The sequence below is a fragment of the Candoia aspera genome, chromosome 3, assembly GCF_035149785.1.
Source record: "Candoia aspera isolate rCanAsp1 chromosome 3, rCanAsp1.hap2, whole genome shotgun sequence".
Classification (NCBI taxonomy): Eukaryota; Metazoa; Chordata; class Lepidosauria; order Squamata; family Boidae; genus Candoia; species Candoia aspera.
Window position 1 is genome coordinate 166,641,965 of NC_086155.1, and position 21,706 is coordinate 166,663,670.

At 37.7% G+C, this 21,706-nt stretch overlaps 1 protein-coding gene across 1 annotated transcript in view; it reads left to right on the plus strand.

The window, feature by feature from the left end:
* The first annotated feature begins 7,962 nt into the window (after positions 1–7,962).
* The window catches only part of ASXL3 (ASXL transcriptional regulator 3), an 86,213-nt gene continuing 72,469 nt past the window's right edge, over positions 7,963–21,706 (plus strand). Inside the window, exon 1 of the mRNA XM_063299239.1 lies at positions 7,963–8,039. Within this exon, the coding sequence (XP_063155309.1) occupies positions 7,984–8,039 (56 nt within the window). The 5' untranslated portion in view covers positions 7,963–7,983. The remainder of the gene's footprint in view (positions 8,040–21,706) is intronic.

Genomic DNA, 21,706 nt, shown 5'->3' on the forward strand with positions numbered 1-21,706 from the left:
CCTAGAGTGGCCTTGCTACATTGCTTAATCTTGATTACTTCAGTTTCCTTATTCTAAGGACTTATTGATTGTAAACAGTTCTTAATAAAGAGTTTTATTGAGAACTGGTTTGGTGCATGGTCTGGACAATTTTTCTCTTAGTATCACCAGCCGTCTTTAGCTGAAGTTACTGTTAATTAAACTAGTTACTCTGACTGCTGAAATATATAGTGGAGTAAAGACCTAGAGCTTTATTCTTACACATCCTTCCACTCAAACCTCCCAATTCCTTCCCTTCTCATTGCCAGTTAGAGACTACTGGAAATTTAGCTCTCTCCATTCTGTGCTCCCTCCCATAGAAATCCAGATAAAGGGATGCACTTTGGTTTCAAATTCTTTGAGTCACAGCCTGCACTTACCTAGTCAACATACCCTTCAATTAGATAACTGTCCTCTGATAGCACTCAGGCAATTATTTACACAACAGTACATTCTGAAGTTGGAAAAGTACAAAAGGAAGTATGCTTACGGTTCACTGGAATGAGCTGTGGGTCTATCCAAAGCCCTAATGACATGACCTTAAAACACAGTCTAATCTACACCAGGTCTCTATTTTCCTCCTTCACTTCTGACTCCCAACAGAAACCTGGTGTGGCAAGTCATTGGTATTGTTGGGTATTCCAACATGAATACCAGCTCTCCATTCTATCAAGGATAGTTGCTTTGTTTGATAGTTAGAACCAGTATTGGTATGACCCTGTTCCTCCCAGTTTTCACCTATGTCATTAAATGGCAGTGCAACAGGACCTTTTTCTAAAATTTTTGCTTTTTCCCCCTTTTCAGTGGCCATTGTGAAAGCCTTCTATAACCTAGTGTAAAATCATTTTTATCAGGGCAAGCATTTTTGTGGTTGTGATTAATCTGTAGTTCTCTGGTGATGATATTTACTCTGTAGTTTCATGCTTGGATTTGGATGAACATGCTGCAAAGTGTTCCTGTCATAAGGTTTACAGGAAAGAAAGAAATACCTAGATACAGTAAGGAAAATCAGGATTGAATTTAAGAAACTTGGCCTAAGTCTCAACACCTTAAGGTCAGTAATAATGTTGTGTCAACATGTGTGGGACCTAGGTAAAATTCCCCATGTTTTTGATCACAGTATTCACTTTGGTTTGTTCAACAGCTTCATCAGAGTCCCGAGACCTGCTTAGGAAGGTGTTTGCTGTTTTAGGCTTTAATGTAATGCCATATTTTAGAATCCATAGAATACTGAAAGCTGTAGGGCTTTTTGTTTTTTTGGGGGGGGGAATGGGTTGGTCTCATGTAGAATAAAATTTGTTTAGCCTACATCCCTTAATGTTGATGAAAAAGTGTCAGTTTGCTAGCATTCTTTTGCAGGATAGTTTACAAAAGAATAACCATTAGAATAGAGAGAACCATTTATTTCTCTATTCTGAAGCTTTCAGATGGTGATTGATGATTTTGTGGGGATAGTATGAGTTTTCGTTTGCTCTCATCAGTTTTACTAAATGTAAAACAATTTGTTTGTTGCATTATGGCTTTTCTTGTATAATATAATAGCATTTTAACTTACTTGTCTTCATTTTTAGACACATTAAAATTTAAAAAGGCCACTAGAAAGAGAGAAGGAGGGAGATGGAGTAGTTTACTTTTAATAGATCATTTCTCAGGCATATCACTATTATCCTAGAAGATAATGACCACTTCAACCCTAGTTAAAAAATTACTGAAGTATTTACCTTATGCTTTCTCGTGACACATTTGCCCTTGTCAATGAAACATCTCCTTCTTTAATATGCTATGTCAAAACAATGACTTTGTTCTTTCCAGATAATATACTTGACTCCTGTTTTTAACATTGTTCAGACTCAAGAAATATTTGCCTCTTGTTGTGGGAAAGCATTTTCTTTTCTTTTTGGTAATGTTATTCGGAAGGGTTAGATGAATAAAAACGTCAAGTCAGCAAGATGCTTGAAATCCCAGGCTATGCTAGGTTATATAGAAGTCAAAGTTATTGACACAATGGGCTATTTATTTACTCCTTCACAGTCCTTATCCTTTTAACATTTTAGGAAGCTGACTTGCTCTATTTGTTTCTTGGTTATGATGGAAATCTGCTTTGTGGGCTTGACTAATTTCTTTGTATTGTGCAAATTGTTTTTATCATTTTTGCTTTGTTAGCGCTCTGCCTTTGTAAGGATGATTTTCTATGTCCATCCTTGCAGTTGGCTCTTGTTTACCCCTTGTCTAGTTCAGTATATTTCTTCCCTTCATTTTTTCCAAGATTAAAGCAGACATGAAATTCCATTTTAGTTGCTCTACAACAGTTGGCACTTCTTCTGTAGCATAGATTGTGATGTCATAGAGAAGGGTGCTACCCAAATTAGCCCACTGTCAGGGAGGCACTGCCAGTGTGTGCTGAGACCCATACTTGGAAAGAGAAACGGAATCTTCCACAGTGAATAAGCTCACCTTTGAGAATAGCCAATATCCTTCATAGCATTGTCTCCTAGACTATAGTTTCTTCTGTCCTTCTAGGTCTATTCCAGTTCAGTTGCATTTCTTTCTTCTTCCCTTCTCTCTCCTTTAATCTTCTTCTTGTTTTTAATAAATTGTTACTTAATTTCTTTGAGCTCCTATATATGTCCACTGTCACGTATGCAATTAATATTTAGGGTTTTGCTCTTTTGACAACCCGTCCTTTTGGATTTATTTGGTATCTGCAGTTCCTTTCTTTGTAAGTTCTGTTTGTCTCCCAAAACCTTTGATTCAGTTTTGGATTATGCTTGCCTATGTATTAAGCTCTGAATTAAGTATTAGCTCTGTTACAGACAGGGTATGTTTCATGTGAGTTGAAAAGAACAGACAGAATGTTTAACATATAAATGAGAAATTAAAAAAAAACAACTGTAGCTCAGTGGAATAGTTTGGAAAGAGGTTTCATTTCATTTTACCTTATTACTGCAAGCCAATATGAAATTATAGCTATTTATTTATTATTGGTTTTTAATTAATAACAAAAAAGAAATACAAAAAATACAAAACACAATGATAATGCTGATGGAGATAAATTTTCAAAGATTACATAAAGAAGTGACTTCCAACTTTCAACAAGAATATACAGCAATTTCCATAATCAATCCCTTAGTCTATATCAAACCAAGATCACATTATTTCTATAAATCATTCCATTAGCACATACATAAATCACTAAGTGCAATTGTTCCTTCCCCTTATATTAAAAAAAGTATATAAATCTCTAAATCAACTTCCCTCCCCACAAAACATTTATTTAATTATTTCCTTCCTACCACTATTCTATATATTTCTGCCCACTATAATAAAAATCAAATTATAAAAACATGTAAGTTGTCTACTTTTATAATTAATAATACTACAACAATCTTAACCCTTTTAAACCTAAAAACCAAACAATTATTATTATACCTTATAGATACTTATAAATCTTAAAAATCTTAAAAAGAATTCAGTAAGTCTTAATCCAACTCATTAAAGATAAATGAAATCATAAAGCCTCATTATCAATCCAGTTGACCTGTTCAGACTATGAGACAGCCAGGCAGACTTATTAATAAAATTCTTTATTGAATTAACTATTTACAATAGCAGAAGTTCTTGCAATAGTTTGACTGTATAAACCATCAAATCCATCCATGTGGCAAGGGACACTCAGGCAACAGTGCAGGGTCAGACTGTGGCAAGACAGCGAGGCAGAACTCAGCCAATCCTCTGATTGAAGCTGCAAGACTGGAAGGAGCTAGAGTGCGTGACAAAAGAGAGGCTGGACACTCAGATTTGTGCCCTGGAATGCAGGTTGGATCAGATTGGTACACGGAGGCTAGACAAGGCTGGGCTGAAGTACCTAGGCGAGGCTTGGTTCTGGAGGCAAGACCGGACTTGGCTGGAGCATCTAGGCAAAACTTGGATCTGGAGACAAGACTGGACTGGGCTGGAATGTTTGGGCAAGCCTCAGATCTGGAGGCAAGGCTGGACTGGACCGGAGTGTCTAGGCAAGGCTTGCATCTGAAGATAAGGCTGGACTGGACTGGAGCATCTAGGCAAGGCTCGGCTCTGAAGGCAAGGCTGGACTGATCTGGAGTGTCTAGGCAAGGCTGAGATCTGGAGGCACACCCAGATCACACTGGAACGACACGGTGAGGCTTGGAGATGGACGCAAGACTGTGTTCAGCAGGGACAGCAAGGAGAGGCTCGACTGGAGTGACTTGTGCAGGAAGCAGGTCCGCAATGGCAGAAGGCGCTGGCTCTCATTCCAGGCAAGGCTTCTGACACTGGTAAGGACTCTTCTGCAGTGCTGTGAGCTTGAAGGATCGGTTGTCTCTGGCAGCTTGCTCTTGGCGCACCTGCCTTTTTATTCGCTCCTTTTCGTGCTGTTTTCCTTTAGCAGCCAGTCGGGCTTCTTTCTCTTTCATGAGCTTCTCTGCTCTCCTCTCTTGAGCACTGATTGGAGGCTTCAAATCTCCATCTGGAGTTTGTCCAATCAGCGTCTGCAATTTCTCCTGCTCTGCTGAGTCACTTCTCGGTTTTGATTCTTCAAGTCCTTCCTGTAAAGTTTCGTTTTCCCCTTCTGACTCTGGATAAGTTTCATTTTTGGAGTCCTGAGCAGGCTCAAACCTCATACCAATTAAACATTCTTAAATTTTTAGCCCACTTCGAAATATACCAAAACATTTACATATCTCCATATTACACACAAGGCATTTTTCATACAGAAACCAAACAGCCCAACTGCCCCTTTAAAAACTTAGACTTCTCAGGAAAGAACCTGCCACAGAACACAGCCTTTTCTTTCCCATAACAATCCCTCAGAAAAACAACTCTGTTTGTGATCTGCAATTCAGGCTGTCCCTTTAACCCCTTCAGCACCAGAATGAACTCTTTGCTTGGCATTTCAACAAAGATTTCAGTCTTACTGTCAGTAGAAACATCTCTATCGTTAAAATCTTCAGCTTCCTCCATAATGTTCCCAGCCAGATGACACATTTTAAAGCAGATATTTTCCACAATCTCCTGAATATTGTGCAAAATAGCTTAACAGGGATCTGACAAGATCTGTTTGTAGGTCTGCTTAAGCTCACAACGGAACTGAGAAAATCTCCTTGAAATCTTCCATGTTTCAGGCAGTAGATTATGGCGCCCCTAGATACTTGACTCAGGCAGATAGGAGTTAATGAGTTAGTTGAAAGTTTCTGAATGAAATTGAGACAAGAGAAAGTGTGCTAACAAGCAGCTCTCAGGGAAAGTGAACAGAAGGCTGGAGATTCAAAACAGCAAATTCAACGTGCAGGAAAACATTAAATCCTTCAAATTCAGTACAAAAATAATAACAGGGAGGCAATTATTTATTCTCAATCCTCCTTAATCTTTAAATGGAAAAACAAGCCAAAACTTTAAAAGATTTTAAACTTTTAATCCAGAAATAACAATAAGCACCAAGAGAGTCCACTTCTTCTTGCTGTAGAAAGCCTCTCTTGGGGTACATAGACTTAAATATAAATTGAGTGATTTAGAAGTGGGGTGGCTCATCCTAATGTCCTTTTTAGGCTACAGCGCTGTGTGGAAATGATGACATCCCTGCCTCCCGTCATCTCTTATTGGATTGTCGTGAACGCTATTTGCGATTCTCTGGCTGCAAGATGGTGTTTTGGAGAGCAGATGGGATGATTCCGAGCATTTTCTTTATCATGAAAGCGCTGTTGGGCTTCAGGGAAAAAGCCTGCCTGAGCCCCCAAAAAAGCCTCCGCTGTCAGTTCTGTCCACGGAGGTTGTGGACACAGCTATTCAGTGGGCCATATTCCCACTGGAAGTCATGACTATCATTTTTTTTTAATCTACTGTAATTTGTATGAATGAGTCCCATATTTCATTATACTTGTCCGTACAAAGTCTACATCTATAGGCAATCTGCTCATAAGTGGCAAGTACAATCAGGTCCCCAATCCATTGAGTAAATGGGGCCATACATTTATCTTTCCAATGCTGCAGTATCAGTCTTTAAGTCATAGTAAGAGCACAGAGAATCCATTTATGTTGTCCAGTTGTCAGGTTCCATATACTAGGTATATAATTCAAAAGAATATTATCCTCTGAAAATTTTAGCTTTTGTTGCACAGTCAGAGTTTAGCTGTCAGTTATACCTGTAGGTGTTGTTGACATGTAACTTCAGTGAAAGGAACATTTTACATCTATAATTAAATTACATGTAGGTTTCAACCTTCAAATTTTATAACATATTTGCAGCTGGGGAATTTCATGTATGGTCTCGTTATTTCCTTGTATTTGAAAGCAATATATTTGCAAAGGCTGACCACAAATCCCTACAGTCATGATGTTGACAGTATCTCCTTGAGGAACTGGAAGACCTATCCGTTCTACAATTATGTTCATTAATTTATTTTTAGTGTTACACTGTTTGTGCTGTTCTGTTGGTTGCTGGGAACTCATCAGGAGAGCAGTTCAGGAGTGGTTGAGGATGGGTGTAAGTATGCCAGTTTAAATAGTAATGAGTTGAAAATATACCTAGGAGTTAAGTATATACAGTGATGCTATTTTCTGCATTTGCACGTTAAATACCCTGGGCTAATTGTGTGTTTAGGTGAAATGAAAACCTTGTGTAAAAAAAGCAGAGGCTTCATATTACTTAGGTAGAATTATGGAAGATTATTTTTTTTTTCAAGAAAGACAAAGAAGTAGAAAACTGAGCTAAACTGGAATGTTGAAGAAGAAGAAATATTTATTGCAATCAAAGACCAGCATATGAAACTGGAATGTATATTTCAGGACTGAACTATTTTTACTCTTTTTTAATATCTATATATCTATCTATATCTATATATAGTGGCTGGATAGCATAGTGGTTAGAGTGTCTCCCTTTGATGCAGGAGACCTGGGTTCAAATCCTGGCTGGTAACTACTTTCCCAGTAGGTCCTTGGGCAAAGATGCCATAATGCTTTACTTCCCTACCTCAAATATGACAGTGACATGAACTAAGAGAGTCATGCCGGCTCAGATGTCACCTGGATTAACAAGGTCTGCATCAGAAGTTGGGGAACCAGGACAATCTGATGATAAGTGGGCTACTGGAACAAACCATACATGGACAAGACAAGAGAACCTGGAATTGATGGAATGCTACTACAACAGTAGACCTAATGAGAGGGGATATATGAAACGTATGAGGGAATTCGTCCATGTATGGTTTGTTCCAGTAGCCCACTTATTGTCAGATTGTGCTGGTTCCTCAACATCTGGCGCGGACCTTGTTAATCTGGGCAATTACATTTCTCTTAGTTTGGGTCAGTCTCATATTTGAGATAGGCAGGTGAAGTGTTAGGAGGTCTTTGCCCAAGGACCCCTACTGGTAACATAGGCACAAGTCTGGATTTGAACTCCGGTCTCCTGCTCCAAAGGGGGTGCTCTAACCACTATGCTATCCAGCTGCTCCATATATGTATGTATGTATGTATGTATGTATGTGTGTGTGTGTATGTATGTATGTGTATGTATATATGTGTGTGTATATATATATATATGGTCTTTGAAGCTTAACATTGTTTTTGATAGCAAATAGAAGAGTTTTTTAAACTTGCAGGGTAAGTGGCAATAAATCGTTGAAATAGTAGCAACAGATACTTTCCTTGAAATAAATTGTCTTGTATTTGTAATCATAAATAAAATTCACATTTTTTCTCTGCCGTGGGAAGAATCTTTCTGTGCATTCCACTAAGACACTGCCCCTGATTTAACAATCTAACCCTGCTAGAAGCTACAACTGCTTATAGAGTGATTGATAGAAAATCTAGAGCTTTTCATCTTTTTTTTTAAAGAAAGCATTATATTAAACACATAATAGCACAATCATTGAACTGTAAGTAGATAACTATTGTTTACCTTCTTATGTGTATTCTTCTTTTTAGGCACTGGAAAAACATCCCAATTCACCAATGACTGCAAAGCAAATATTGGAAGTAATTCAGAAAGAAGGGTTGAAAGAAACAAGGTCAGTATTTGTACAGTTTAATCTCTATTATTGAATTTATGGATATAATTTTATTTATAGTTCAAAAAGTACTATATTGTTTATGAGTCATTGATTAGAAAAGAATTCTAATGAGGGAAATGCGAATTCTGTATAGATAAAAATATTAAGTAATAGATGGTAAGTTCTAAAAGGAAAATATGACAAAGATACTATTCATAATACCTAAGGATAAGTTTCACTCAATTCTTTGGAATTTACCTATGTAATTGTGGTAGACTGCACTTTTAAGTAATTTAACTCTTGCAGGAATTAATAGCAGTGTTCCTGCCTTCCCTCCTTCATAGAATATATACAATTTCTGACATGATTTGTAAGGACAAGCCTTGTACAAAAATGAAGTGTGGTGGTATATTTCAGATCCAATGTACTTCACTAATATTATATATAAGTGTTGCCAGATTCAAATAAAAAGAATAGATCGTTTATCTCAGATGAAATTGGGAGGAAGCTGTCCTGTTTATCTGATGCAACCTGGTTATCCAGAGACATTTATTTTTTAAGTAAATCTGGAAGCCCAAGAGAATCTGAAGTCCACCCTTAATGGATGGCCAGCTACACAGGGTGACAATCAATATCTGGTAATAATAATTTTGGGGGCTGAATAAAATTGCTTTCAATTGACATACTTGAATATCACCTAACTTGAATATCACCTAACTTATTGTCCAGAAACAGTACAAAGGAAGTTGTGTTATAATGAAACGTGTCATTACAAGTTATATAGTGTACAATTTAGGATTGCCCATTATGACTGGCAGCAATTGTTCATCATTTTCGCAGATATTTTTCTCAGCCCTCTCTGGAGAAGCAATTTGTTGAACCTGGGTTCTGCATACTCTATCAGTCAACTACAGTTTTTTACCAAGATATGGCCCACCTGCCCACAGCTTCATCTGGGAACTGCCTTCTAGTAGAATTAAGATACCTCTATCCATAAGCCAAGAGAGTAAAATCTGAAGGCTAAAATAAAAGTCAGATATGGGTCCTAATAAAAAATTGACAGTATCTTGTTATGAATTGCCATATATTGTTATTTAGTACCATTACATATTCATTAACTAGGAGAGAAGAAACTAAGAGAAAAGGCCATTGTACATTGTTCCTTAGAGATTAGAGAACTCTAAGAAGCAGGCTGTTTAAAATATCTTTAATAACCTTTATGTTTGTGTTACACTAATCTTTTTGCAGCATTTCTAAAAAAGGAAGAATAGAGTGCAGAGCCATTTACAGCATATAACTATGCAATTTACTTTACATTTGGTCTACTGGTTAAGGCACCAGGCTAGTAACCAGAAGACTGTGAGTTCTAGTCCTGCCTTGGGCATGAAAGCTGGCTGGGTGACCTTGGGCCAGTCACTCTCTCTCAGGGTTGTTGTGGGGAAAAGAGGAGAAGGAAGGAGTATTAGGTGTGTTTGCTGCTTTGAGTTTTTTATAAAAATAATAAAGGCGGGACAGAAAATAAACAAACAAATAATGTAGAAGAGTGTAATGAGTATGTGGTGGAAACTAAATATGGGAAGCAATTACATTTATATACTAATGAATATAGAATTTTGCATCAGAAGTTTTACAACTGCACTCACTACTGGGCACAACTGCCAAAGAATTTGGGATAGGAAAGATCCAAGAAATGAATACAAAAATATGGATTCTGAGTTAGATAAATATGTTGACTTGAAAATGAAATGGTGTGGAACAATAATTTTAATTATTTTTATTCTTCTACATGCTGCCATTTTTTTTTGAAAAATAAAACCACTGAATGGTGGCTTCTGTTATTAGTCATATTATTAAAAATAAGTACTTCATACTCATGATATTATTTTTTACCATATCTACCCATGTGGAGGAGGAGGAGGAGGAAGAGGTGATTATGGAGAAATTAAATTGAGGGAAAATGGCCAAAATCAAAGTAATGGGAACAGAATAAAAAAGTACATTGTCTTTAACAGCGTGGATTTTAAAAACAAAACTTTGAGGAATAATATCACTGAAAACATAATTGATCCATTCAGCACTGTAAAAACTGGAAGACCAGTGTGATAGAAATGCATAAACTGCCAATCATATTAGAAATGGAACATTGTTTTCTCCTGGAGAAAGAGTAGCAAGATGACACATGTATTGTCTTTAAAGTTTGTCACCTGCTACAGCAAATATTGAAAATAGACAGTGTTACTAGATAATTCTGAAGGCAAGACAGAGTAGAAATTGATGTTCTAATAAAAAACAGTAATGTTGCTCTTAGCTAGAGCCCTTAAAAGCCGTTCCTTTTCTGCAATCATCTGAAAGCATATTGGTTCTACACAGCTTTTTAAAAGAGTATTTCATTTTACAATCATATTTTTCCACGTGGGCAAGATCATTTTCTAATGTTTACCCACACGTGTCCCATTCAGTAAAGCTTCATTTCAACATTAATGAAATACTCCTTTTTTCCAGGTGCTGTCCATTTAATTGCTTCATTTTAAATGTGCAGTGAGATTATTGATTAAGTGTTGCCCATTGTCAGCTTTCCACCCTGCAGATGTGGAGCTGTTAGTTACTAACTTACCTTCTTTAATTTTACATCTATCTAACAAAATAGTTTTATCTTACTATCTAAAATTAAAGATAAATGTGAAAAAGGTCATAAGTAAATCTGCATATCATGAATAAAAACAGTTAATAAGGGATAATCAGGCAAGCAGTTTTAAGGGGTGATTACCAGGCAGTTCCTAAATGCTAATTACCAGGTCCAACTCAGCTCTCAGTAAGAGGCAATAAAATAGGCAGATCCTGCAATCAGTAAACATTTAATTAAAGGTATAGAAGACCTGAAAAGGTTCAGTAGCACTTGCCTGTCCACTTTAGATAAACTGGTGCTGCTATTGCTGTTCATTCACTCATTCTTAAGCAGCACAAGCTTGGTTTCACAATACACATGCAGAAGAACCATGTAAATAGAATGACAGTGGCAGAGAAAAGACTGGTGTGAAGTCATTTAATTCAACAATTGTAATTATGTTTAATGGGCAGAACCAACACTGTCAAATACTGTAAGAACCTAAAACTATGTTTCTCAGAACTATGTTTCTTAGTCACAGTCTCTTGCCAAAAGGCCCCCAATATATCATACATATGATACTTTGAATGACGATTTCTCCATTGTCACTGATGGGGATATAGGTAACTCCAGATTGTAGGTTTCAGTTAGAAGTGAATGCAGAGTCCAGGTCAGTGGCAGAAAATTAGCTGGGCTTGGAGAAACATTAGAAAGGACCCATTTGTGTAACAGTGCAATAGAGAAGCAGGCATTGACTAGAGCAGGGTTCAATCATTGGAGTCTATTTGTAGCAACCCACACAAAGTGTTAAGGGTGAGTTGGGTCATTAGCTCAGGAATAAATAAATCAGAAGAAAAGTGCAGAAAAGTGTAAAGAGGAAGAAGAATCACGAGGACTAGAAATAAGAGATTGAAGCGAACGCAAGGATCAACAGGGATAGAAAGTGTTTTGTTTTTTTTAATCTGTTCAATCATGTCTGATTCACAGAGACCGCCTGGACAAATCCCTGCAGTTTTCTTGGCAAGGTTGTTTGGAAGTAGTTTGCCATTGCCTCCTTCTAGGGCTGAGAGAGAGTGACTGGCCCAAGGTCACCTAACTGGCTTTGTGCCTAAGGTGGGACTAGAACCCATGGTCTTCCAGTTTCTAGCCTGATGTCTTAACCACTACACCAAACTGGCTCAAGAAAGCAAGTGGATGGTGCCCCAAATAACACAGCAGAGAGAAGTATTGCCAGCAAGGGCTGTTTGCCTGGCCTGGGAAGAGAAGTCATGCAACAAGTCAATCATGTTGTACCAGAGAGGTATGTCTGAAAATTAGGGGACCAATAAAAGTTATAGCCCTCTGCCAAAAGCTCTCTGCTCCTAACCCTTTAATATTTGTTCTACTCTTTGCACATAAAGAGCGGTGCTTTCCTTTGTATGACTGGGCAGTTTTTATAGAAAGAGGTCTACTGGATTGCAAAGCCCAAGATTATTATGACCAAAAATGCTCCCGGAACAAGGTGCCTTGCTTGTTTAAAAAGCTCATTGGGAATCTTAAAGAAGGGTTTTAGGAAGATTTGGATCTGCCTGGAAAAGGCTTAAAATAGTCAGAACTTTACTACCATATCAGTGAAAAAGTTACCATGGATACACATTTCAATCCTTTCTATATATTCAACCCTATATTGTTGTTGTTCAGGAACCAATTAGAGAAAGAGCCTGTCAGATAGTAAGATTAAAGCATTCTCTCCCTTAGCTGCCTGAGTTTTGTTCCTCATGCCCCAAATATGAGTGCATCAGGGAGAAAAAACAAAACAAAAATACAGCTATAAGGCAGCTCATCTGAGAAATAATATCTGCATATTAACATGAATGGGAAAGTACATAGACATAAGAGATCAATATTGTCTAATACACACATTTCAGGTTTTGTTTTGTTTTGTTTTTAAATGTATTTTCTGGTTCAACAATCACTTGTAAAAATACTGTCATCTGGGCAGTCCTTTTCTCTGTATCTGGAAAGAAAAACAACTGCTAAGGTAAACAGTTTGGGTCCTGAAAGACTGATGTTCTCCTTAATCTCGCAAAACTCCTTAATCTCACAACACATGGACAGACTCAACTATACTTTCAACTGGGAAACTGTGAGCATCCTAGGCCAAGCTAAATCCAAAAAAGCTAGGGAATTCCTGGAAGCTTGGCAGCCATCAACAGATACATAGAGGTAAACAACATTTACATACCATTCAAAAGAGACAATAAAAAAGCTAAAAGGGAAACAAAAAGACCAGAATACCTCCTTGCCAGCAATCAACACCCAGCTAAGCAAAGATTAACACCAGGATTAACACCAGATGAACAAGCAGTATACAATACCCTAATCAAGGAACTACCAACTCAGTCAAACAATCAAGCAGTAAACAACAGCCTAATCAAGGAACTCCCAAGGAGAGAACACCCCCACCAACACAGGCAGGGCAAGCTGCTGTACATAAACACAGAGCAAACCCCACTCCCTTCTAGCTCTGAAGATGTTGCCTAGTCTGGCAATGAAACGTCTGCAAGAAAATAACCAAGCTCAGAGAGCACCACAGACTGATGGAGTGATGTTTAAATGTTTCAAGAATGGGTTTGGGGTGTGGAAAGAGTACAAATTAAAACCTTTCTTTTTATAACACATTTATAAGAGAGTCAGCTGCAGTTTGGCTATGGAAAACAACATATCTGCAGTTCTCCTGCCTTAAATGATACAATGATCAAGGAGCTATAAGACATGTTTATTTGAAAATATAAAGCATATTCTTTTGAATTCGTTAGGACTCATTTCTGAATAAATATTCTATTTGAATAATAATTTGGATACCAACATTAATTAATGAGACCCACTGATTGCAGTTTTTAGTCCAAAAATTGTACCTGAATCAGACTTTGGGGCCTTTATAAACTGTTTACATTTAGTATAGAATTAATAAACAAGATAATAGGCTATTGTGTTTCCTAAAACTCACCCATCACTAACTATTCCTTCACAGTTAGGAAAATTAGAAGGAAAAAAAATCTCCCACTGGCATCAGTAGGAGACATTTTTTCATAACATCCTATATTATTCCTGTTTACAAAATAGGTGGGTATTATGGGCTAGGCAGAGAAGGGAATATCCTCTCTCCTCATGTACTGCAATCATTACCTATTTCTCCATCCACACCCCATAGTTATGCCTCTGATTAAAGTCATTGTTATCTAAGATTGTAACTGCCAAATATAATTAACAGCTGTATGTAGTTTATTGTTCAAAGTCCTTCCAAAGTACAAGGCAGGTGAAGATAGAAGAGTCCTGCATTCTTCCAGAATTAGAGCCTATGTGTGGGGATCACTGCAAAATCAGAGATAAGATAAAGAAATATTTCCACGTTTTCTGTACACTTGTTCTTAAACAAGAGTATTTGTGGTTGTATTTTAAGACACTATTAAATTAAGAGAGGATTATATTATGATACCTTACAAGTGTAAATTAATTCAGTCTGATCAACAAGACCTTGTGATGGTGAAAGGTGAAAGGTCCCCTGTGCAAGTACTGGGTCATGTCTGACCCTTTGGGGGGACGCCGCTTTCACAATGTTTTCTTGGCAGACTATAGAGCGGGGTGCTTTGCCATTGCCTTCCCCAGTTGTCACCTTCCCCAACAAGCTGGGTACTCATTTTACCAACCTCCAAAGGATGGAAAGCTGAGTTGACCTGAGCTGGCTACCCGAGAATCCAGCTTCCACTGGGATCAAACTTGGGTCATGGGGAGAGTTTGGTTGCAATACTGCCGCCTACTACTCTGCGCCACATGAGGCTGTACAAGACCTTAAGGCTTCCTTTTTCCATCCTTCCCCCTTTTCTGAATGGGCAATCATGACCCCTGCCAGTGGTTTACACCTGCGAGTGTTTTAATGCAGGTTAAGACATGATTTCAACAGTATAGGCAAAACTCTATCAATCCTTCACTATGTATCATGTAAAGTGTCTTCAGCTGAGCCAGCTGAGAAGGCTGCCTGAAGTCTGTGATTTCCATACAATAGAAAGTCCGCTACTTCTAGCTATAATTAAAAGTAGGGGTTATATTTTGTACACATGGATTTGTATTATTAAATTTCTTATCTGAAGAACCTTTCTTTTCTGCTTTTGTAGGCTTAATATGTTACCTTAAATGTCTGCTTTTCAAATTGCTACTTTATGGGGTTGCAATTTGGTTGAGAATATTTGCAACAGAACTAGAGCTGTGATTCACTGAAAGAGCCATATTGTATTTCACATATCCTGCAATTCTCACTAGCACAAATTGCTGTTATAGGTGTTCTTTTAAAAGATGGGCTGCTTCATGATTTCCTTTGAAGTGGCTACAGAATTTTAAAAAGTATCCTTTGAAAAGAGGAAAATAAACCTAGTATCTCTGTGACTAGCTAAAATGGATGTAACATTAGGGAATATTTTCTACAGACAAAATCTCTGTTGATTTTCTTTTTTCTTGGATTCTGAATGCAAGGGGGGAAAAGTATTTATTTATTTATTTATTCATTACACTATCTCTTTGATTTTTCTTTCAAGGAATTTAGAACAAGTTACGTAGTTTCCAGGCAGTTCTCCCATTAAACCTACTATCCAGACCTAGCCTTTGGGAGATTTATAGTAATTGTGGTGTCCTTTGCATTCATACAAGAAAAATGATTTCTTCTGTTGAAGAAATGATTATGATAATCCACAAGATTCACTATTAAAATTAAAGAATACAATATAAAGTAAAAGAAAAAATTAACTCCCACTTCAAGGGAAGGAGGGATTATCACTGATATTTTTTACAGTTCTCACCAGAGTATATTTTAAAGTCTACCCCTTGCCCAGAACAAGAATCCAAATTAAAACATCCACAACAAATAGCTCTGAAGTGTTTTCTTGAACACATCCAGTGAAAGAGAGCCCACCACTTTTCTGGATAATTGGTTCCACTTTTAAATTCCTCTTAATGTTATATTGTCATCACACAAATCACATCATGACATAACCGACACAAATGATATAATTTATGCAATTTTTGCAGTGACATTATGATCCCTATTCATCATTGTGGCTTCTAATAGATACCTATGACTAGTACTGTATATCTAATGATGAGGTAATGAGTAACTCAGGCCACATATGCTTGATCCTTGATTATTTCTGAACCATGATTGATCTCAGATATTGAGTGATGCAAAAGCAAGGTAGCAAAAAATAACCTTCCAAGCTGCCTCAATCATAAAAATCTTGTTATATTTATATTAAGATTTTCTCCTATTTGGCTTAGAGACAGAAAGAAAGAAAATTGTTCTTGGTCCCAATGTACAGAATGGCAGTTTGTAGAACAGGGTTGAAAATAACAATTCGCTTGTCTGAGATGAATATAAAATTAGCCATCATGACAAGCCAGGTAACTCATTTCAGTCTGAAAAGCAGGCTACAAATTAATTAGCAAAATGAATATGAACTAGATCTGATCTGATATCACTCTTTTGAATTTTATATTCAGTGTGTCCCATTTTAACCATGATCAAATAAGCCAACTTTATGTTTCTTCTTTTTACATAAAAAAATCTTGATCTTTAATCCGTTCAAATGATCATTATCCCTTGTCTCGAATCTCTTCAAAACTTTAATAAGCTTCTTTTGTAAGTCCAACAGGAAGAAATTATTCCAATTACTCTCTTAAACTGGCATTTTTATTTCCTTCTTAATTTTTAAGCCTCATCTTATTATTATTATTATTATTTTGGTATATCCAGTGATAAATCCTGTTCACATTGTTCTCCATAATCATGCCAGATAAGTTTTGTTGGAAATCTTTTTCTGTGACCATATCTTCTGATGTAACAGGTCCTTCTGGGAACAGGGTGTTCATAAAAGCACACAACATATCTGACATTGTTGATTCAAAGTCCTGTTGCCATTCCTCAACCATATCACTGAACACCATTATAAAGTTGCTTATCTTGTTATGTCTCCAATATCAAAAATAATTTATTCTTTGAAATTAATTTCAGAATCTTAATATTCAAAATCAAATATTCCAACTTTTTCTGAGCCCTTAATCCATTTAAAACTTTCTATAGCCAAAACCTTGTCTTGCTTTGTGCTGTTTATTTTGAATTCTTAAAGCTGATAAAGATACAATTTCATTTTCTTATATTAAGGATTGAAGGCACTCACCTAGTATTTCTAGCCTTGTCATTTTTTAACTTCTTTAAAGCCCCTAATAGGCAATTTCCAAAGATGGTTAGCAAAGGAAGTACGAACTTCGTGTCCAATGAAGGCTCTGATTGTGGCTGGAGCAAGAATGACAAATTCCCTCATCTCCCAGTTCTCCCACTCTTTGGAGACCACTGTCTTGCAGTCTCCTTGTGAGGAGCAACTGTCCTGAGTGCAACTTGGGCAATCTCATGTCCTCTCTTTCTCCAGAGAGGGTCGAAGGAGCCAATCTACTCATCAGCTCCTTGTTCTTAGCTGCAGTCGTCAGCTCTGCAAAATGCAGAACTGTCTTCAGTCTTCCATTTCTTCCCCCCGAAGTCGGCAAGAATTTATTTTTAACCGATGCTAAATGAAAAGAAAGAAAAATCATGAGGAAACTGATAAGGAAAAATTACCACTATTATTTTGCCTATTTTGAAGGGAAGCATAATCTTTGCAATTGTCATTGAACAAGCAATACCATATTTATATCTTTGTTAAGGTTAAGGATAATTTTCATATAGTGCTCAGCCATTCAAGAATTTGTTGAGAAAAAAAAGGCACTTTTGTCTGACATTAAAAGTATCCTTAACTGCCTGCACTATTATCTTCTATTATCTATTGACCATCCCTCAGTTCTGGAATTGACAGGCAGCATGCTGTTCTCTCTTGACCCCACCATGGATCATTCTGCCACCTGGAAATGTCATGGCCTGTGGCAGCTTTGGTCAACCTTGTGTATATGAGGTTAAATGCAAGCAATATGACTGTGGTGGCAGCTGTAAGGAGGAGCTGGGGAAAATGCTTATAATGTTGTTGAGCAATAATGCTAGATAATACTGCAAAGCAGCAGTAAGGGACTAGCTGCTGGAAAGTAGTGAGGTAAGACACCAATCCAATGGCCATAATGATTGAGGAGTGTAACAGCAGGGAAGCTCTCAGCTTTTTTTCTTTGCTTTCTCTCTCTGTCTTGGCAACTTTTCTTTCTTCATTAGGCCAAATGCTGATTAAGTCCACTCATCTGTTTTTTTCTTTCGAATTTGCATGGCAACAAGATCGAAATGGAAGAATCTGAGACATGATACTATTGCTAGATGCTAGAGCTAGAAGTGGATGTTGCTTCCATCTGTATCAGTACAAGCTGTAATGCCAGGGCCTTTCCCAGAAGTTCTTCTGGGGACCAAACCTTGCTGGTCATTAAACTCAGGCAATCAGGAAGTCCAAAAATGAGTCTATAATTAATAATCAATACAATTTATTAAAGAAAATGGATCTTTGCCTTGGTTCCCTTTGTGCACCAATTACACCCATTTCTTGATTCGGGGGCCCTGTTCATGGTCTCTCACGCCTTAGTCACTTCCCATTTAGGCGATTATAATACACTCTATATGGAGTTGCCCTTAAAGAGCATTTGGAAGCTGCAGCTGGTCCAGAGTCTAGTAATACTCTTAGTCCTTGTATGAAAAAATACCAATTAAGCCAGCCACAAGAATGAAGGAATTTTTCAGAGTCCAGCAATAAAGATCAGATTTATTTATTATTTATGCAACTTCAGTCCTTCTGCCTCTAAGCAGCTTATAAGCAAAGAATACAATAAGGCAATACAATGTGTGAAAAAGTTAATCACCAAAAAACCAAATACCAAATCATAAGCAAAATCTAACAATCATATTGATCAGTATGTAACAATTCAGCACAAATAGTCATAAAACTAGCAGCCCCAATCATCCCAGGTACAACCAACCCACTAGCTCCTCTGTTCCTGAATTTTCTTTTAAACAGCTGAGTTTTCTAAAAATCAGGAGTGAAGAAAATGCTTACTTCTGAGTCCCCTCCTGCTGCACTTCATGGAAGAGTGGGGACCATCTTCTTGGGCAGTCAGAATCTACTGTATGTGGAATAAGCAGTTTCACAGGACTTCCACTGCTTCTCTCATTAGCACATCCAAAATGTATGTTGCCATTAAAAAAATGCTCATCAAAAATAGGGTCCACTCAGCCTACCATCATGTTCTGAAGTTATTAACTCTGATAATGGTAATTACACTTTGATTTATAATGAGATTCAGTCAGATAACCTGCATCTGGTCCTCAAACATGGAAAGCTTCATAGTGTATTCTGTTAAGTCTCTTGATTAGTTAAACTAAACTCTTAGTATAGTTTGTATTTGATCCATTGGATGGTCAGTTGTAAAAACTGAGGATGTTGTTGTCTATTTGTTCAGTCACTTCCGACTCTTCATGACTTCATGGACCAGCCCACGCCAGAGCTTCCTGTCAGTCGTCAACACCCCCAGCTCCCCCAGGGACGAGTCCGTCACCTCTAGAATATCATCCATCCACCTTGCCCTCGGTCGGCCCCTCTTCCTTTTGCCTTCCACTCTCCCTAGCATCAGCATCTTCTCCAGGGTGTCCTGTCTTCTCATTATGTGGCCAAAGTATTTCAGTTTGGCCTTTAATATTGTTCTCTCAAGTGAGCAGTCTGGCTTTATTTTCTGGAGGATGGACTGGTTTGATCTTCTTGCAGTCCAAGGCACTCTCAGAATTTTCCTCCAACACCACAGTTCCAAAGCATCGATCTTTCTTCTCTCAGCCTTCCTTATGGTCCAGCTCTCGCAGCCATATGTTACTAGGGGGAACACCATTGCTTTAACTATGCGGACCTTTGTTGTCAGTGTGATGTCTCTGCTCTTAACTATTTTATCGAGATTTGTCATTGCTCTTCTCCCAAGGATTAAGCGTCTTCTGATTTCCTGACTGCAGTCAGCATCTGCAGTAATCTTCGCACCTGTGGATATACCATGAATATTCTGTAGTGTTTTCTATAAGCATGATTTTTATAAACATGATTTAAAAAGAAAAATAGAATAAATACTATAAAGAAAAAAGGTAGCTCCCTCTCTTAAGTGCCCGCAGCCTTCAAAATATTTTTCTGTAGAATTATTATTTTTAAAATGGATGCATACGTTCTTAGCAAAAGACTCTCTATATGGATTATATGCATTTGCAATATTCAGTGAAAATGAGACACTTTAAATGCAACTTTTTTGTTATGTTTAAGGCTTGCCAGTAGGGATATTCATATTACACTCTGGATTTTTACAGCTGGTTTTCTTTCTTGCTGTGAGATTAAATTGCTTTAGTCTCTCTCTGCTTATTTTGGAATGTGAAAGCATTGCAGAAACTTGCTGAGAATATTTTTTTCTTAATTCTACACAGGATATTATTGGGAGCAAAGAGTGCCCATGACTATCCATTCTTACAATAATTTTTAAATGAACTGTGTAGAAATCTCTTTCTTGCATATAAAACCAACTTTATTCAATTCAGCCTACCAATTAACATTTTATTTAATTTTCAGGCTAAGCTAATATATTTGTGGAACAAAAAAAATTGCAGAGTCTGTTCACATGCCTTGTGGCATAACAGGCCCAGCAGGGCTCAAATCAAGCTGACTTGAAAACTGATGGTGCATTTTCAAGGTTATTGTATGAGTGTTCCAACACATAACAGCGATTGCTTTGAACGATTCCTCAAAACAAATGAAAGAGAAAATGAAGCTTGGGTCAGTGGTCCAAGAAAAAGTGGTGTCCAAGGCAGGTAGAAAGAAGGGCTGTATATCATGCAGGAGACCATAATTGCCTGAGAAGCGAACAACGGCAGCTAGCCAAGACTTGACATTGTATTTTAATTGTATTACAATAATACAACTAAATTGTATTATTTAGATATTTGTTAACTATATATCCCATTTTGCTCTAGAAACTAAAAGTGGCATAAATTGTATTTATTATTCCTGGAGCTATTAGAAATGGTCATTTAGTAATACAGGTGGTTCTCAGTCAATGACCACTTGCTGGAACTTACGACCAGGCTAAACAAGCGGTACTTATGACCGGTCCTAGAAGTTCCAGCCATTACAGTGCCCCTGTGATCATGTGATTGCAATCTGGGCGCTCGGCGACTGGCCTGGATTTCTGACCATTGCAGCATCCTGCTGTCATGTGATCATGATTTGCAACCTTCCCTGCTGGCTTCCCACAAGCAAAGTCAATGAGGAAGCCAGCAGAAAGTCTGAAGTTGTGGTCACATGTGGTCTTCACTTAATGACCCCTGGTGATTTGCTTAACTATGGTAACTGGTGACTGCCGTAACTGCCATTGCTAAGTGGCACAGTCCCATAACATTGTGCTTTATGTCCGCATTGCTTAGCGATGGAAATTCCAATCCTAATTACAATCATTAGGCAAAAACTACCTGTATCTGGAGACCAACTGGTTCTTTATCTCTACCATACAGGTTGACTGAAGATCTGAGTACTTGGTTCTAGGTTCAGATTTCTGCTTGGAACTCATTCAAGTCATTGAAAACAGTCATTGTTTAAAGCTGTGAAAACTAACTATGGAATAAGGCCCTCTGGATGTACTAGAAGTTACTTCTGAATAAACATAAATACAGTCATGCTGCAAATTACAAAGTCTACTGTTTTATTGGAATGCTTGAAAGTAACATGGGGACAGAGGTTGTAAGCACATGATGGTAAATATGAAAGAATATGATCTTAACCTCTGTGCCTGGTCAGCAGAATTTAAGTGCCTCTGGCATTTTGGCTACTGCCAGGTCAGTCTGTAATAAGGCCTCCCTCATCTGTGATTTAATCACAGATGAGAGGGCTGACCTGGCATGTATTACCAAGACCTGGCTGGGTCTGGAAGAGGGGGATGGCCCTTTCAGAAATGGGCTCAGTGGGGTTTTGAGTGTGGCATCAGCTGAGACTCCAGGGCAGCGGTGCAGGTGTGGTGATTGTCATCCAGGAGTCTCTTTCAGGATGCTACTCCACAGGTTGCTGGATGTGAG